The 15,846-nt window shown below is 54.5% G+C and overlaps 1 protein-coding gene across 1 annotated transcript in view; it reads right to left on the bottom strand.

Annotated features, from left to right (window-relative positions):
• Window positions 1-15,846, bottom strand: part of SPAG17 (sperm associated antigen 17) — a 116,954-nt gene that overhangs the window by 58,973 nt on the left and 42,135 nt on the right. The window contains exons 15-20 of the mRNA XM_048482805.1: window positions 12,701-12,762; window positions 10,105-10,206; window positions 9,086-9,240; window positions 8,471-8,664; window positions 6,501-6,592; window positions 3,651-3,926 (exon numbers count right to left, since the gene is read on the bottom strand). Of these exons, the coding sequence (XP_048338762.1) occupies window positions 3,651-3,926; window positions 6,501-6,592; window positions 8,471-8,664; window positions 9,086-9,240; window positions 10,105-10,206; window positions 12,701-12,762 (881 nt within the window). The remainder of the gene's footprint in view (window positions 1-3,650; window positions 3,927-6,500; window positions 6,593-8,470; window positions 8,665-9,085; window positions 9,241-10,104; window positions 10,207-12,700; window positions 12,763-15,846) is intronic.

Raw genomic sequence — 15,846 nt, 5'->3', positions numbered from 1 at the left:
CCCCCCCACCCCCCCCCCCCCCCACCCCCCCCCCCCCCCACCCCCCCCCCCCCCCACCCCCCCCCCCCCCCACCCCCCCCCCCCCCCACCCCCCCCCCCCCCCACCCCCCCCCCCCCCCACCCCCCCCCCCCCCCACCCCCCCCCCCCCCCACCCCCCCCCCCCCCCACCCCCCCCCCCCCCCACCCCCCCCCCCCCCCACCCCCCCCCCCCCCCACCCCCCCCCCCCCCCACCCCCCCCCCCCCCCACCCCCCCCCCCCCCCACCCCCCCCCCCCCCCACCCCCCCCCCCCCCCACCCCCCCCCCCCCCCACCCCCCCCCCCCCCCACCCCCCCCCCCCCCCACCCCCCCCCCCCCCCACCCCCCCCCCCCCCCACCCCCCCCCCCCCCCACCCCCCCCCCCCCCCACCCCCCCCCCCCCCCACCCCCCCCCCCCCCCACCCCCCCCCCCCCCCACCCCCCCCCCCCCCCACCCCCCCCCCCCCCCACCCCCCCCCCCCCCCACCCCCCCCCCCCCCCACCCCCCCCCCCCCCCACCCCCCCCCCCCCCCACCCCCCCCCCCCCCCACCCCCCCCCCCCCCCACCCCCCCCCCCCCCCACCCCCCCCCCCCCCCACCCCCCCCCCCCCCCACCCCCCCCCCCCCCCACCCCCCCCCCCCCCCACCCCCCCCCCCCCCCACCCCCCCCCCCCCCCACCCCCCCCCCCCCCCACCCCCCCCCCCCCCCACCCCCCCCCCCCCCCACCCCCCCCCCCCCCCACCCCCCCCCCCCCCCACCCCCCCCCCCCCCCACCCCCCCCCCCCCCCACCCCCCCCCCCCCCCACCCCCCCCCCCCCCCACCCCCCCCCCCCCCCACCCCCCCCCCCCCCCACCCCCCCCCCCCCCCACCCCCCCCCCCCCCCACCCCCCCCCCCCCCCACCCCCCCCCCCCCCCACCCCCCCCCCCCCCCACCCCCCCCCCCCCCCACCCCCCCCCCCCCCCACCCCCCCCCCCCCCCACCCCCCCCCCCCCCCACCCCCCCCCCCCCCCACCCCCCCCCCCCCCCACCCCCCCCCCCCCCCACCCCCCCCCCCCCCCACCCCCCCCCCCCCCCACCCCCCCCCCCCCCCACCCCCCCCCCCCCCCACCCCCCCCCCCCCCCACCCCCCCCCCCCCCCACCCCCCCCCCCCCCCACCCCCCCCCCCCCCCACCCCCCCCCCCCCCCACCCCCCCCCCCCCCCACCCCCCCCCCCCCCCACCCCCCCCCCCCCCCACCCCCCCCCCCCCCCACCCCCCCCCCCCCCCACCCCCCCCCCCCCCCACCCCCCCCCCCCCCCACCCCCCCCCCCCCCCACCCCCCCCCCCCCCCACCCCCCCCCCCCCCCACCCCCCCCCCCCCCCACCCCCCCCCCCCCCCACCCCCCCCCCCCCCCACCCCCCCCCCCCCCCACCCCCCCCCCCCCCCACCCCCCCCCCCCCCCACCCCCCCCCCCCCCCACCCCCCCCCCCCCCCACCCCCCCCCCCCCCCACCCCCCCCCCCCCCCACCCCCCCCCCCCCCCACCCCCCCCCCCCCCCACCCCCCCCCCCCCCCACCCCCCCCCCCCCCCACCCCCCCCCCCCCCCACCCCCCCCCCCCCCCACCCCCCCCCCCCCCCACCCCCCCCCCCCCCCACCCCCCCCCCCCCCCACCCCCCCCCCCCCCCACCCCCCCCCCCCCCCACCCCCCCCCCCCCCCACCCCCCCCCCCCCCCACCCCCCCCCCCCCCCACCCCCCCCCCCCCCCACCCCCCCCCCCCCCCACCCCCCCCCCCCCCCACCCCCCCCCCCCCCCACCCCCCCCCCCCCCCACCCCCCCCCCCCCCCACCCCCCCCCCCCCCCACCCCCCCCCCCCCCCACCCCCCCCCCCCCCCACCCCCCCCCCCCCCCACCCCCCCCCCCCCCCACCCCCCCCCCCCCCCACCCCCCCCCCCCCCCACCCCCCCCCCCCCCCACCCCCCCCCCCCCCCACCCCCCCCCCCCCCCACCCCCCCCCCCCCCCACCCCCCCCCCCCCCCACCCCCCCCCCCCCCCACCCCCCCCCCCCCCCACCCCCCCCCCCCCCCACCCCCCCCCCCCCCCACCCCCCCCCCCCCCCACCCCCCCCCCCCCCCACCCCCCCCCCCCCCCACCCCCCCCCCCCCCCACCCCCCCCCCCCCCCACCCCCCCCCCCCCCCACCCCCCCCCCCCCCCACCCCCCCCCCCCCCCACCCCCCCCCCCCCCCACCCCCCCCCCCCCCCACCCCCCCCCCCCCCCACCCCCCCCCCCCCCCACCCCCCCCCCCCCCCACCCCCCCCCCCCCCCACCCCCCCCCCCCCCCACCCCCGCCCCCCCCCCACCCCCCCCCCCCCCCCCCCCCCCCCCCCCCCCCCCCCCCCCCCCCCCACCCCACCCGAGCCCCCCCCCCCCCCCCCCCCCCCCACCCCCCCCCCCCCCCACCCCCCCCCCCCCCCACCCTTTCAGTTGAAGAGTACTACAGGCACCACTATCTGGGGCCCAAAAGTTTAAAAGCAAGAGTATCCAGCACAATCCTAAAATTAAGCAGGTTGTTTACCATAGTTTTTAGCTACTTGCTACTGTTATAAACTAGTTTTGCCCGCTATCATTCAAATATTGTAAAAACATAAAATGCTGACACGCTGTGAGCTCCCTCTGGCACCAAAACACACCTATTCCCAGTTCAAGAACAAAAAGAGACCCGCACAACCATACTGACTTTGAAGCTCTTCACAGAAGAGTACACAGGATAGGTCTAGGTGCCCAGGCCCAACCTGTGTATTTTATAATGTGTGAAGAGATACCTCCGATGTTACATACAGGCAATTTACATACTCATGCTCTCCTTTGCAGTGAGCATATGAGCATACACCCCCTTCAAGTTGGATTCTCAGTTACATACACATTTTCCCCTCTCCCAAACACACCGTGCCTCAGATCAGAGAGTCTCAGCGGTTTCTAAAACTGCCGAGAGTGTGGCTTTTCCTCTCCCTTCGCAGCGAAAGCAAAGGGAGACAGCAAGTGTTTGGCTGGCATCAGGTTTTCTCGCCTGCCTTTCCTTGCTCACTGATCAGCACCTCCTCCCACTCTTTGGGACAGCAATTCAAAATGTTTAGAAGAGCTTTCTTTTTAAAAAATTTTGTTTTACCGCTGCTGGTCTTTTGTTGGAGCAATAGGCTGGTGAAATTTACATGAAATTTACATAGTCTTGCAAAATAAAGTAGGCCCAGAATAGGGCGTGTGGGTGTGCACGCACGCACGCACGCACGCACGCAGGCGCACACACACACAGACAAGCAGCAGAGAGCAACCTTCTCTGCCAAAAGTTGCACCAAAAGAACAGGTGGGTATAATGGCAGATTGGATTGGCTGGGGGACACTTCGCAGCAGGAGAATCCCTTTTAAACAAAGTAGACACAGGAAAAACCGCACTGTGGAGCTGACAGTTGTGGGGCTAAGCGCTGCATGGGCCACAGATAGCTCACAGGAGAGACTTAAGCCACAGATTGACTGACTGTGTGTGCGGAGAAGTCCAGTTCTGAGCAGAGAAGCGAGGCCCCTAGATCTCTCTCCGTGTGAAAAAGAGCAAGTCCTTCCTAAGGGGCTGCAAACTGTCACACATTGCCTCACCTCATAACTCTTGGCAGGAGGAAGAGGAGGAATCATTAGTTTACTGTGCCTCTTTGCCTGGTCTTCTGGCTCTGGTGATTTATTTGACTCTGGCGATTTAGAGGGCGATTTAGATTTTTCTTTGGATTTCTTTTTAGACGTCTTTCCTTCTTCGGGGATCACCGGGTCTTTGCCCTGGCCCTTTTTCTTGCCCGGGGTTTTTTCCTTCTTCTCGGCTTTTTTCAGCTCCTTGAGCCGTTCTTCTTCTAGCAGCCGTTCCTGCTCTTCCTTCCAGGCCTGTGCAAAGATTAAAAACAAAAACCAGTTTCTACAAGCTTCCTCGTGATAATCAGCAATGGCTGCTTCATGGTTCTGTTTAACAGAACTTCATGGTTCTGTTCGAAAGCTTCCCCATTCTTTTAGCATCTTACATGGAGGGGCGTGTGAATGTAATTTGTTCCAGAAAATAACATGGGCTTGGATCCTATGGAAAATCTCTACTGAAGGAAGGGAATCTCTGCCAAAGGAGTAGGACTTCCTTCCTGCCCCCTCTTGCGGCAGCCCCAAATGCCTCCCTGCAAAATGGTACTCCTCGGGGCCAGGAAGACTCCATGAACAGCCCAAGGGGAGGTCAAAAGTCAAAATGAGACTGAGCTGTTCCGCTGGGCCTTTGGGGAGGTTGGCCGCTGATGGGCCCCCTACCCCCCTTTATAACATCAGTGGATCCTGCCGTCCCCCTCCCCTCTTTCTTTTAAGGGACTTGATAGTAGGTGCCATCTATTATGTTGATTTTAGTATGCTGCGTTTTAATGGGGTGGGGTTTTATTTTATATAGAGCCAAAATAACTAATATTTAACGGATTTTAGTCTTTGGTCTTATGTGCTCTATTTATGTTTCTGTTGTTCACCGCCCTGAGCCCTCCGGGGGAGGGCGGTAAGTAAGTAAGTAAGTAAGTAAGTAAGTAAGTAAGTAAGTAAGTAAGTAAGTAAGTAAGTAAGTAAGTAAGTAAGTAAGTAAGTAAGTAAGTAAGTAAGTAAGTAAGTAAGTAAGTAAATTAAAAAGAAAATTAAAAAGAAAATTGGGAAGGAAGGGAATACAGCATAAAAACCACTTCTGTTAGTGGAAATTTCCCACTGGATTCAATCCACTGTAAGCTGAAGGAAATGGGACAACGGGATCCGCATGAATATTTTAGCTGTATCCATGTAAATTACCCACATTAGTTTGTTGCAGAAAAACCCACAGAGGTCTCAGAGATTAACATAATCTGGAATAATACCAGGAAAACAGCAAACAACCTGTCCAAATGCGGGCACAGCTGATGCGGCTGGGTAGGTCAGGCTTCTTCACTGGCCTTTAGCAGAGTAGTGGTTAGAGATCAACCCACTAGGATCTGAGAGACCCAGGCTCAAACCCTCGCTCTAGATACAAGCACAACAATGGCCAAATCCCCACCAGGAAATTTAATCTAGATCAAACCAAGTTTGAAAATAAACTGCACCTTTTCATTGAGGTTTCAACCTTCCCACAGCAGCCTGTTTCCAGTGAAGACATCTAGGCCTATCTGGGATTCAAGAAATGTAACAATCCCCACTACCACGCGATCGGCTTGGTGGGTCTCTCCTGATTGGCTGTTATTCTGTGTTGGGGCGGGACCTTTTTTTCCTCCCACAAAAACGTGCTCACGTTATGACATGAGCACGTCATCACATCATCACATCTCCCTCGCCCAAGTTTCTGGTTGGTTATCGTTCTCTCATGCTCTCGTGAGAACAGCACCCTAACCCTGGCCAGCCCCGCCCCACAGCCAATGGGCTGTGCCACCCAGCGCCTGCGAAGGGCGGCCCAGTGACGCGGCAGCCTGGCGGAAGAGGGGAAGGAGGGCAATGCGGCGCCCTTCCCCTGGCGGCAATGGCGGCCCAGGTAAGTCTGGTCCGCTTCTTTATCATTATGCTTCCTTGTACTTTAAAAAATAGCAGTTCTGGCTGTCTTCTGTGCTGCTGGCACAGGATCAAAAATACAGTCCTGCTAGCACACGAAGAATTCAGAAATGAGGATGCAGCTGGTCACGGCATTGCGGCTGGGGTACTTCAACCCACTGAGCAGCCTGAAATGTGTGCGTCTCTGATGCCGATCCCTTTTTTCCTTGAGAAAGCTGGTTGCAGCACCAGAGTACTTGCCATATATCACCTAGTCTCTACTCTCCAAAAGGCTCAGGGGTCAAATAATACCTCTGGGTTCCGGGAACTGGATTCTGCCCATCCCAAGGGGCAGCAATGCAAATCGTTCAGGTCCCGCTGTGCCCGTAGCTACGCAAACGCTGCTCTTATTACCACTTCCTTATGCTGCTGTCACTATCGCAGGAGTTGGTCTGGATGACTGCTTAGGTACCGAATGCACCAGATGCGCTGAAGGAACAAGTTTTACAGAACTCACAATACTAGAACCAGGGGGCATTCATTGAAAATGCTGGGGGGAAGAATTAGGACTAATAAAAGGAAACACTTCTTCACATGACATGTGATTGGTGTTTGGAATATGCTGCTACAGGAGGTGGTGATGGCCACTAACCTGGATAGCTTTAAAAGGGGCTTGGACAGATTTATGGAGGAGAAGTCGATCTATGGCTACCAATCTTGATCCTCTTACTAGGGGTTGGGGATCCTCCTTGATCTCGGATTGCAAATGCCTTAGCAGACCAGGTGCTCAGGAGCAGCAGCAGCAGAAGGCCATTGCTTTCACTTCCTGCATGTGAGCTCCCAAAGGCACCTGGTGGGCCACTGCGAGTAGCAGAGTGCTGGACTAGATGGACTCTGGTCTGATCCAGCAGGCTAGTTCTTATGTTCTTAACTAATGAAACTGGGGTTTACCTTGAGCGAGTCATCGCGGACAAAAATGTTTTTTTCCTTCTCTGGGACAGGCTCTGGAGAAACTTCGGTTTTGCTTTTGGCACCTTTGAGAACTGAAGGAAGAATAAAGAAGATTGAAAAATGTTGTAACGGAAAACGCCTGGGTTGGGAAAAGGCTTTTGCGTTGTTAACCTTCAGGAAGTAGGGCTGGACTACTGGTGTTTTTGTGCTAAGACTGAGCAGCCTAGCTGGAAACGGTCTTCTTCATCCACTTCCTTATCATAAAACATATTTCTTAGAACCTTGTCTTTAATTATACCTGCCACTGTTCAGCGTTTCATGTATTGTCGAAGGTTTTCATGGCGGGAATCGATTGACTGTTGTGGGTTTTCCAGGTTGTGTGGCCGTGGTCTGGTGGTTTCTTGCTGCTAACTTTTCACCTGTGTGGAAGACACCAGTGGTGGGATCCAAAATTTTTAGTAACAGGTTCCCAAGGTGGTGGGATTCAAACTGTGGCGTAGCGCCAATGGGGCTGGGCGGGGCATGACGGGGGCGTGACCAGGCATTCCGGGGGCGGGGCATTTCTGGGCAGGGCTGTGGCAAGGACGCAGTCACTGCACCGGTCCTTGGGCGGGAAACAAATGTATGCAGATGCGGCTGCCTCACACGCCAGTGCACCTCCTGCTAGACTGCTTCAAGTTCTGAGCGCTACTGCTGAGAGGAGGGGCGTAACTAAGGCAAAAACCACGTGGCAAAATCACCAATTAGTAACCCCCTCTCGGCACACACAAATAATTAGTAACCTACTCTCGGGAACCTGTGAGAACCTGCTGGATCCCACCTCTGGAAGACACCTTCAGTGGCATCTCACGAAGTTCCTTTGTGTCTGTGCCATGCAGAGGAACACTGTGACATGACTTTGAAGATGCCAGCCACAGATGCAGGCAAAACATTAGGGGCAAAAACCATCACACGGGCTGAAAAAGCCATAACAGCCAAATTAATTGTTCATTTGTTTTTCTCCTGCTTTGTTATCTTTCGCCTTCTGCTTTTAAAATGCCATTTCTGATTTACTTTTCATAACAAACATCTTTCCTTTTTTGAATATAAGATTGTGCCTGTGGGTTAACACCCAGCCTACCCAGCCGAGATGTGCTATCAAGGTTTTACCTACAGTTACCAGCTTCAGCTTGGGAAATTCCTAGAAGTTTACAGGCAGTGACTAGGAAAAGCAGAGTTTGGGGAAGGGAGGGAGCTCAGACAGGATGCCACAGGGTTTACTTTCCAAAGCTACCACTTCCTCTAGGACAAATGATCTCCGCAGCTTAGAGATCAGTTGTGATTTCAGGAGAACTCCAGGCTACACTCGGGGTTCTCTGATCTTTTTAGAGTTGAACAAGCTCTAATATTCAAAGAGGTTGAAGAGTGTGAAGTTAAAGGGTTGGGTCAAAGAGAGACAACCTTGCTGAGAATATAGGGACCTGGGCATGTAGGGATTGGGGTAAATCCTGAACAGGACTACTCAGGCTAGCCTGATTTCATCGGATCTCATCAGATATTGAAAGCGAAGAAGGGTCAGCACAGGATAATACTTGGATGGGATGCCACAGAGGCAGACAATGACCCATTATGCATGGAAGGCTTGCCTCGTGGCTGGCAGCTGCACAGTGGGCTTGCAGTGGGCTCTCCTCACATTTTCCCATTTACATGCATGTTCCCAGAAGGCTGTTAGAAAAAATCTTTTTTTCTTTTTTCTTTTTGTCATTGGTGTGATGGGTGATGTGAGTCAATATTCATTGGCTAACAACAATCATGCCAACTCCATGCAACGACCTTCTCTGAGATTACCAGTGCTGTGTTTGCCTTGAGGAGAAGTTTTCCCTGGGACACTGAGTAGGATGTTCTTCACTTTTGTTTACTGGGAGAAGCATCTTCCAGGACTCTACAACACAATGATACATGATAAGAATGTAAATAAGCAAGATACTTACTTTTGGATTTCTTAGACGAGGAAGAAGCTTTCCTAGGGGATGGTGGTGACTTGATTTCAACCGGAGGTTTTTCTGCCATCTCTTTCGCTAACCTAAGTGCTTCCAGTTCCTTCGCCATTTTGTCTTCCTGGTATTTAACTTCTTCTTGTAGTACCCACTCACTAATAGAGTCTGCTATCAATTCCAAATAATTCCTGGGGGGAAAAAAATCAGTTCCTCGTGTGATCAATGACAGCACTCTTCCATGCAGTCATAAACCTTTTGTTAGCATTTTATGACTTATTTTTTATTCTGAAACATTTCCACTTTAACAATGCTATGAAGTACATTCAATGTCCTTCAAAGGTAACAGGTATTTGAATCGCATCTGCACAAATCTATCTGTCTAATACACTTGTGTCCTGCCTTCCCTGCAAGGACTTCAGGGCTGCATATGTCGTTCTCCCTTCCCCTTTTGATCTTCACAAGAATCCTGTAAAGTAGATTAGATGATCAGACGAGGGTCTGAGAGATCTCCACAAGTCAATCATTTTCAATCTTGTCTCCTTACACAGGGGACGTTTAATTTCTACAGGCCCCACAGTGTTCGAAGACAGTGTCCGAGGAACCTTTTACCTGAAACCAACATCGGAGTGCAGGGCCACGTTCCAGGACTCCTGAAACTGATGCCGTTGGTTCATGGGATTGTGAAGGACTAACAGCAAAGAGTTATCCTGAGTGTGATAATAAGAGTCAATGCATCGGTAATTCTGGGTTGCGCTGTGAAGAACCTGAAAACGAAAGAGGAAAATGAATGTAGCTTACAGAGGTTACAGCGGCACGTCGAGAGAGGAGGCATGTTGGGGCAAGATTTCTTGTCCTGACACGCTATCTCTTGCCCTGCGTGCTTCTCACTTTCTGTGGAGAAAGCGAGAGGACTTCCAAAGTGACTTTTCATGCCAGAGCAGGGTGAGGGTGGGGAACACCTGGCAGTGGGTAAACGGCCATTAATTCATTCAGTCAGTAGTTTTGGGACATCCAAACCAGAGGTGGGATCCAGCAGGTTCTCACCAGTTCCCGAGAGTGGGTTACTAATTATTTGTGTGTGCCGAGAGGGGGTTACTAATTGGGTCTGCTTTTCCATATCCACGCCCTCGCCTCCCCGAGAGGCACACTGCCTTTGAACATGAAGGTTCCATATAGCAATTGCGACTAATAATGTAACTCCCTGAACTGGGTTAATCCCTTTCAGGTACTGCAATTCATGGATTCTCAGCCTTTCGTACCTTTTATCTCACCAGTCTCGATCAAAGAACCTGGGTGTTTCACCATTGCTGTGTTCAGATTTGTGAGTTGGGGCATTTTCTATAATGTGATGATGATTTAGAAATGACCTGGTGCAAAAAAAATTGGGGGGGTCGTGGTGGGGTGGCTGCCCATGGGGGGGCATCCAACTCTGGTTTTGCCCAGGGCTCAGGTTTGCCTAGGTATGCCTTTGCCCCCTTTGCTGAGGGGGGGCTGGCGAGGGAACCTGTTGCTAAAATTTTTGGATTCCACCACTGATCCAAACCAATGACAGAGATATGTTTAACATTCTCTTCCTTTTTTTCTTGAGGCGCTGGCCACAGCGTAAGAAAGAAACAACTCGAAAGTACCTGGAAAAGAATATGCGGCTCGAAATGTTCAGCAAAACTCCAGTCATTCAAACACCGCTGTTGAGTCTTCTGTATGTCTTCTAATGCTATCTCTTGAACTAGCTTAGGAGACACCAAAGGAAAACAATGTTAGTGTCACAGCTAGCTAACATTCTAACTAGAAAGGAGGCCACAGACCAGAGTCAAAGAACACCATACTTCCATAACATGAAATTCCAAATACATGCAAATATACTGCCACACTGACATGCCACATTTGTCAGCATGTGCCGATATAATATTTACTCTCTCAAACACATGCACTCGCCCTCTATAAACACTGACTTGGTGGAGACCTGGGCAGAGCAACTCCTGGATGGAAATCACACAGGAAATGGAAGAAAGGAAATAAATGCACTGTCTGCCTCTACAAGAAACGTCAACATCTAACGCTGTCCACCGAGAAAATGCTTTCTGTGATTGTTAAGATGGAGAGTGTGGGGATCACAGCCAATTTGACAAGTGAGGTCAGGCAGACGTCTGTTTTCAAGGGGAAGCCCCATAGTTAGATCCAAAAGTTCACATTGCCTTTGAGCAGGGACGTAGGTATGGATTTTTTAATGGGCTCCTGTTTTCTGTTAGTGTACATCAAGTTTGGCCTTAAGAAGATCCTAGGGCTTTTTCGCACACACAGTTTATTCTTGATTTAATATATGAGGTTGTCACGTTTTTGCCTTTTTTCGCACACACTTGAGCCGTAATGTGGCCCGACCCCTAATCTGTCGGGCATTTCGGCCTTTGTCTCACATTTTTCCTGTCGCTTGATAATTGTGCAACTTTCTTGGATAAAACGGATTCCCCCCACAATCTGGTGCCTAGGTGCAAAACGCAACTGGAACAAGCGACTGTGAGGGAACATGCCCACTGTGAGATGTGATTTCCTCCAACCAATCAGGATGCGGTAGAGCTTGCCAGTTGCGCGTGCACATTTCACTGTTTCGTTTCCGTCTCACTCTCCTCCCGCCCCTCCTCGCGGTTGCTCATGCAATGCATTGTTTCCAACACCGCCCCGATATTTCGAGATAGCAAGTTCTCAATGCAGTGGTACACTGAGATAATGAAATCACGCTGATTTGTTAGCTCGTTAGCTTGTGATGACGGGGGCCAAGCGTCACACGGAACACGCCCTTGGACGGCACAACAGCCAATCGGAACTCTCATTTGTACTGCATTCCAGGGCAATGCAAAACCAAGGGGTTTCTGAAGCAACAAGAACATCCACAACAACCTGGTGATGTGTGAATGATCTAGAGCCGTGGTGGCGAACCTTTGGCACTCCAGATGTTATGGACTACAATTCCCATCAGCCCCTACCAGCATGGCCGATTGGCCATGCTGGCAGAGGCTGATGGGAATTGTAGTCCATAACATCTGGAGTGCCAAAGGTTCGCCACCACTGATCTAGAGCGATGAAACAGCAACAAAAAGTTCAGGATGTCGATGCGGATTGCCTTAATACAGGAACAAACCGTGTGTGCAAAAAAGCCCCTAGTCTACTTTCAGGGGTGAGCGTGGTGCAGTGGCTAACAGCAATGGGCTGCAATCTGGAGAACCAGGCTTGATTCCCCACTCCTCCACATGAAGCCTACTGGGTGACCTTGGGCCATCAATCACAGTCAAGGACATACGTAAGGGGGGGTGTTCACGGGTTCAAACCCCCCATTACATGTCCGAAGCTCTGCCCCCTCCCCCTCCTCACTTCCCCCCTCCCCCCACCCCCACTGGCTGGGCTCCCAGCCGGCAGTCCCTTCTTCCCACCTCTCCGGGGAGAAGAGACTGCCATCCCCGGCCTCAGAGAGCTGCTCTCATAAGCACTGAGGCCAGGGGAGGGGGCTTGGGAAGTGTGGCCATGCCTCAGGGGTGGGTAGGGGCATGGCCATGCCCCTGAACCCACCCCATAAAAAATCTATAGCTATGTCACTGATCACAGTTCTCTCAGAACTCTCGCAGTTCTCTGAGCCAGCATGGGGTAGTGGTTAAGAGCAGGTGGACTCTAATCTGGAGAACTGGGTTTGATTCCCCACTCTTCCACATGAGTGGCGTCTTATCTGGTGAACTAGATTTATTTCCCCACTGCTACATCCCTGCTGGGTGACCTGGCCTAGTCTCTGAACTCTCTCAGCCCCACCTACCTAATAAGGTGTTTGTTGCAGGGAGGAAGGGAAAGGAGTTTGTAATCCGCCTTGAGACTCCTTACAGAAGAAAAAGGGAGGGGGGGGGGGTATAAATCCACACTCTTCTTTTTCTCTCAGTCCACAAGGAGGCAGGCAATGGCAAACCACCTCTCAATGCCTCTTGCCTTGAAACCCACAAGGGATCTCCATAAGTCGGCTGTGGCTTGACAGCACTTCACACAGTCTACTTTTGCAAGCATGCACCATGAAATTCTTCAAAAAGACAGATGTTGAGGTACTTGCTCTATAATGAACATCAAACTGTTCTCTATAATTGGCATCAAACAGTTCTCTATAATTAACAGTTCTTTAACTTTTACACAGAACAGCTCTGGAGACATCAGACATAATGCACATTTCATGCCCGTTCCACAGTGACTTACCCTATTTTCAGGTGAACCGGACAAAACACTTTCAAGACTATTATCCGATCTTCCAGTATCGCCTGGAAATGGTACATAAAATACATGCTGAGCTTCCAGAGGCACCTGAAGTCTGTTATTCTGTTACATGACTAGCTCTTTAAATGCTTGTAGCCATTGCTTTCACCTCCTGCATGTGAGCTCCCAAAGGCACCTGGTGGGCCACTGCGAGTAGCAGAGAGCTGGACTAGATGGACTCTGGTCTGATCCAGCTGGTTTGTTCTTATGTTCTTATTAGCACAGTTTCCTTCCTGCAACATCTTCAGAGTTGTCCCCACATGACCAGAGGTATAGCTGGGCCAAACTGCGCCCTGTGCGCAGTCTATATTTTCCGCCCCCCCGTGGCGCCCCCCCTTCCCCTCTTCCCACACTTACTCTAGTTCCTTTCCTTTCCCTAGAACATTTTCAAGCTGAAAAAAGGCCTATTCGCAATTCAGGCTTAAAAACGGCCTGATGGGAACTATACTTCCCAGGAGACCTTGTGAGCCCCAAGGTCTCCTGGGAACTGTAGTTCCTCAGGTTGTTTTTTCAGCCTGAAAAATTTCTAGGAAAAGGAAAGGAACTAAGGTAAGTATGGGAAGGGAATAGGGGGGCGCCGCAAGGGGGGCGGGGGAGGGGCCTGGGGTGATTTTCCACACCCCCATGCACCCGGAGCACAGCGCACCCCCTGTCCCTTTGTAGCTCCACCACTGCACATGACTCAGAGGACTCTTTCTCTCTCAACACTCTTATTTTCGTGGAATGTGCTTTAGACGCTTCCACACAGACAGATTTCTTTCTTTTTGTGAAAGGGGAAAGACCTCACTAAGATCCCCGCCCTCTGGGACAAGACAGTAAATCGGTTCGGCAGCTCTGGGAGCTGTGGAAAAGGCAAATCTCCCCCCTGACATCAATCAAATCACAGCCGAACCAGATGCGATCCTGAGAGATCCACGAGCCCATGAATATTCCTTTCTGTCATTTTTAAAGGGGAAAAAGAAGTCACACAAGGGAGAAGGGGTTAAAGACCTGCCGTTCCAGTGCAGTTATCGGACCAATCCAGATAGAGGGGCTGAATCATCCTGTGGAGGTGGCACGAAGTGTGCCAGTGAATTTGCCCTTCCTGGGGCACTTACCCCAGCAAAGGGGTAAACACGCCGGGCAGGTGGCCACTGTGCCCCTCCAGGAATTCAGATGTGGCACTGAGTGCCTTGTCAGGACTCCCTTGCTGCTATCTGCCTTGTTGGTGCTGCTGGGGCACTCCTAGGTTTGGAGCTGGTGGGTTGACAAAGAAGTTCACAGTGACCTGGGCCTTGGGTGACATAAGTCCTTTTTGGGTGACATAAGTACCTTTTTGGGTGACATAAGTCCATTGAGCCCTATGGAGGGCTTTCCAGGAGTGTGGAGGGTTTGGGGGTTTTCCTCCCTCAGTGCTCTGCTGAAAAGCTCTTCTGGAGGTGTTAGGGTAGTGCCACCGTGCCACCATCCCTGTAGATTAGGCTGCCCTTGACTCAAGATCTACCCCCTGGAACATTATTAGACCTGGAAAAATGGGATTGGAGACATATACCCTCTAACCTTGCTGTATCTCCCTGACAATGGATGGGAGAGAGTATGTTTTAGTGATGGAAATCATGGGGGATTTTCCCGTGGTTCACCAGGATTCCTAAAAGGAGTCTAAGGCACTATAAAGAAGGTACCATAACGTATGTGGATGGGCTGGTGAAAACCCCTTGAGTCACCCTTGTGAAAGACAGCTTCAGGTGATCAGCAGTCCAGGTCTGCAGTACAAGCGCCAGATTCCAGTCCAGTAGTACCTTACAGACAATCAAGATTTTTAGGGCATCAGCTTTGGGTGAGCCTTCTGACCCTGAGATGTTTCATAAGCCTGCGTGCTGGGGTGTACAATGTCATCTCAGAAGGGCTGCCCTTTGTCATAGCTGAAGTCCTACCAAACAGAGGGCGTAAATACCATTCACTTCATTTCAGGCAGGAAAAAAGAAGGTGGAGGAGGGATTCTGGAAAATGTGTTACTGGAAAATACATTCCAGTTTTTGGTGTTCTGGAAAATGTATTACAGTGGAACCTTGGTTTTCATTGCCTTCGGTTTTCATCGATTTTTTCAGTGAAAAATTTGTCTCGGTTTTCATCAATTTGCCTCGGTTTTCATCGATTTGCAGTAAGGTGCAGGGGTTTGTGGAGAAAAATCACCCGGACAAAGCTGTGGCAGGCCGTGTCTGCAACTTGTTTAATGACAATATTTTGCCCCATTTCAGACAAATCTTAAAGAGGCTTCAGAAACAGACCTGTTTGGACAGCTTTCTGGTGCAACATTGGTCCACTGGCTCTGAAGCTGGTCCTAGTGTTATTGTTTGTTGCTGTTTTCAGCATTAAACACCAAAATATAGGTTTTTGGTATGTTTTTTGGAGTGCGTAGAACGGATTAATTGGATTTACGTTGATTCCTATGGAAAAGTTTGCCTCGGTTTTCATCAGTTTCGGTTTTCATCGATTCTTTTTGGACAGATTACCAACGAAAACCGAGGTTCTACTGTATACATCTATTGGGGGGGGGGGGGGATGGAGTTCCACCCAAGACTCCAAGAGTAACCCCCTCCTTTCTGATTCTGTCGGTATGCACCCTAATTGGGGTGGAATAAGGTTATTGATTTTCTTTGGGTGATGACAGCAACATGAACATACAGCTGCATTGTCCAGATGTGTGGCACTGACAAGCTGTTTTATGAGCATGTTTTTTACAGCTTGTTTCCACCAAATTTCATACAGGTCGCTCACATCTGGGATCTTTCCCTTAGAGCCATATAGCGACTTTAAAATAACAGGAGACACAGCACGAGGGTTCGTATGAGAGAGGGAGAGGGTGAGCACTCGGGCTGCTTTCCTTACAGAGTTCATCCAGACTGGAGGTATTGCGAAGGAATACCTCCGCGTGTAATATTTTTCAAATTTTGTTTCTAACCGAGCTGGATATATTTATAGCTTTGGGATGAATGAAGTGTTACTCCAGCTTCCCGACATCTTCTTATTCCCTAACACCTTTGGAGAAATTATGCTTGACTGCATATGGTGTCAATTTTGAAGTCTCACGCAAGGACAATGAACATTCA

The sequence above is a fragment of the Sphaerodactylus townsendi genome, unplaced genomic scaffold, assembly GCF_021028975.2.
Source record: "Sphaerodactylus townsendi isolate TG3544 unplaced genomic scaffold, MPM_Stown_v2.3 scaffold_23, whole genome shotgun sequence".
In the NCBI taxonomy this organism is placed as follows: domain Eukaryota; kingdom Metazoa; phylum Chordata; class Lepidosauria; order Squamata; family Sphaerodactylidae; genus Sphaerodactylus; species Sphaerodactylus townsendi.
Note: the sequence above shows the minus strand (reverse complement) of the source record. Positions and strands in the feature narration are given on the sequence as shown.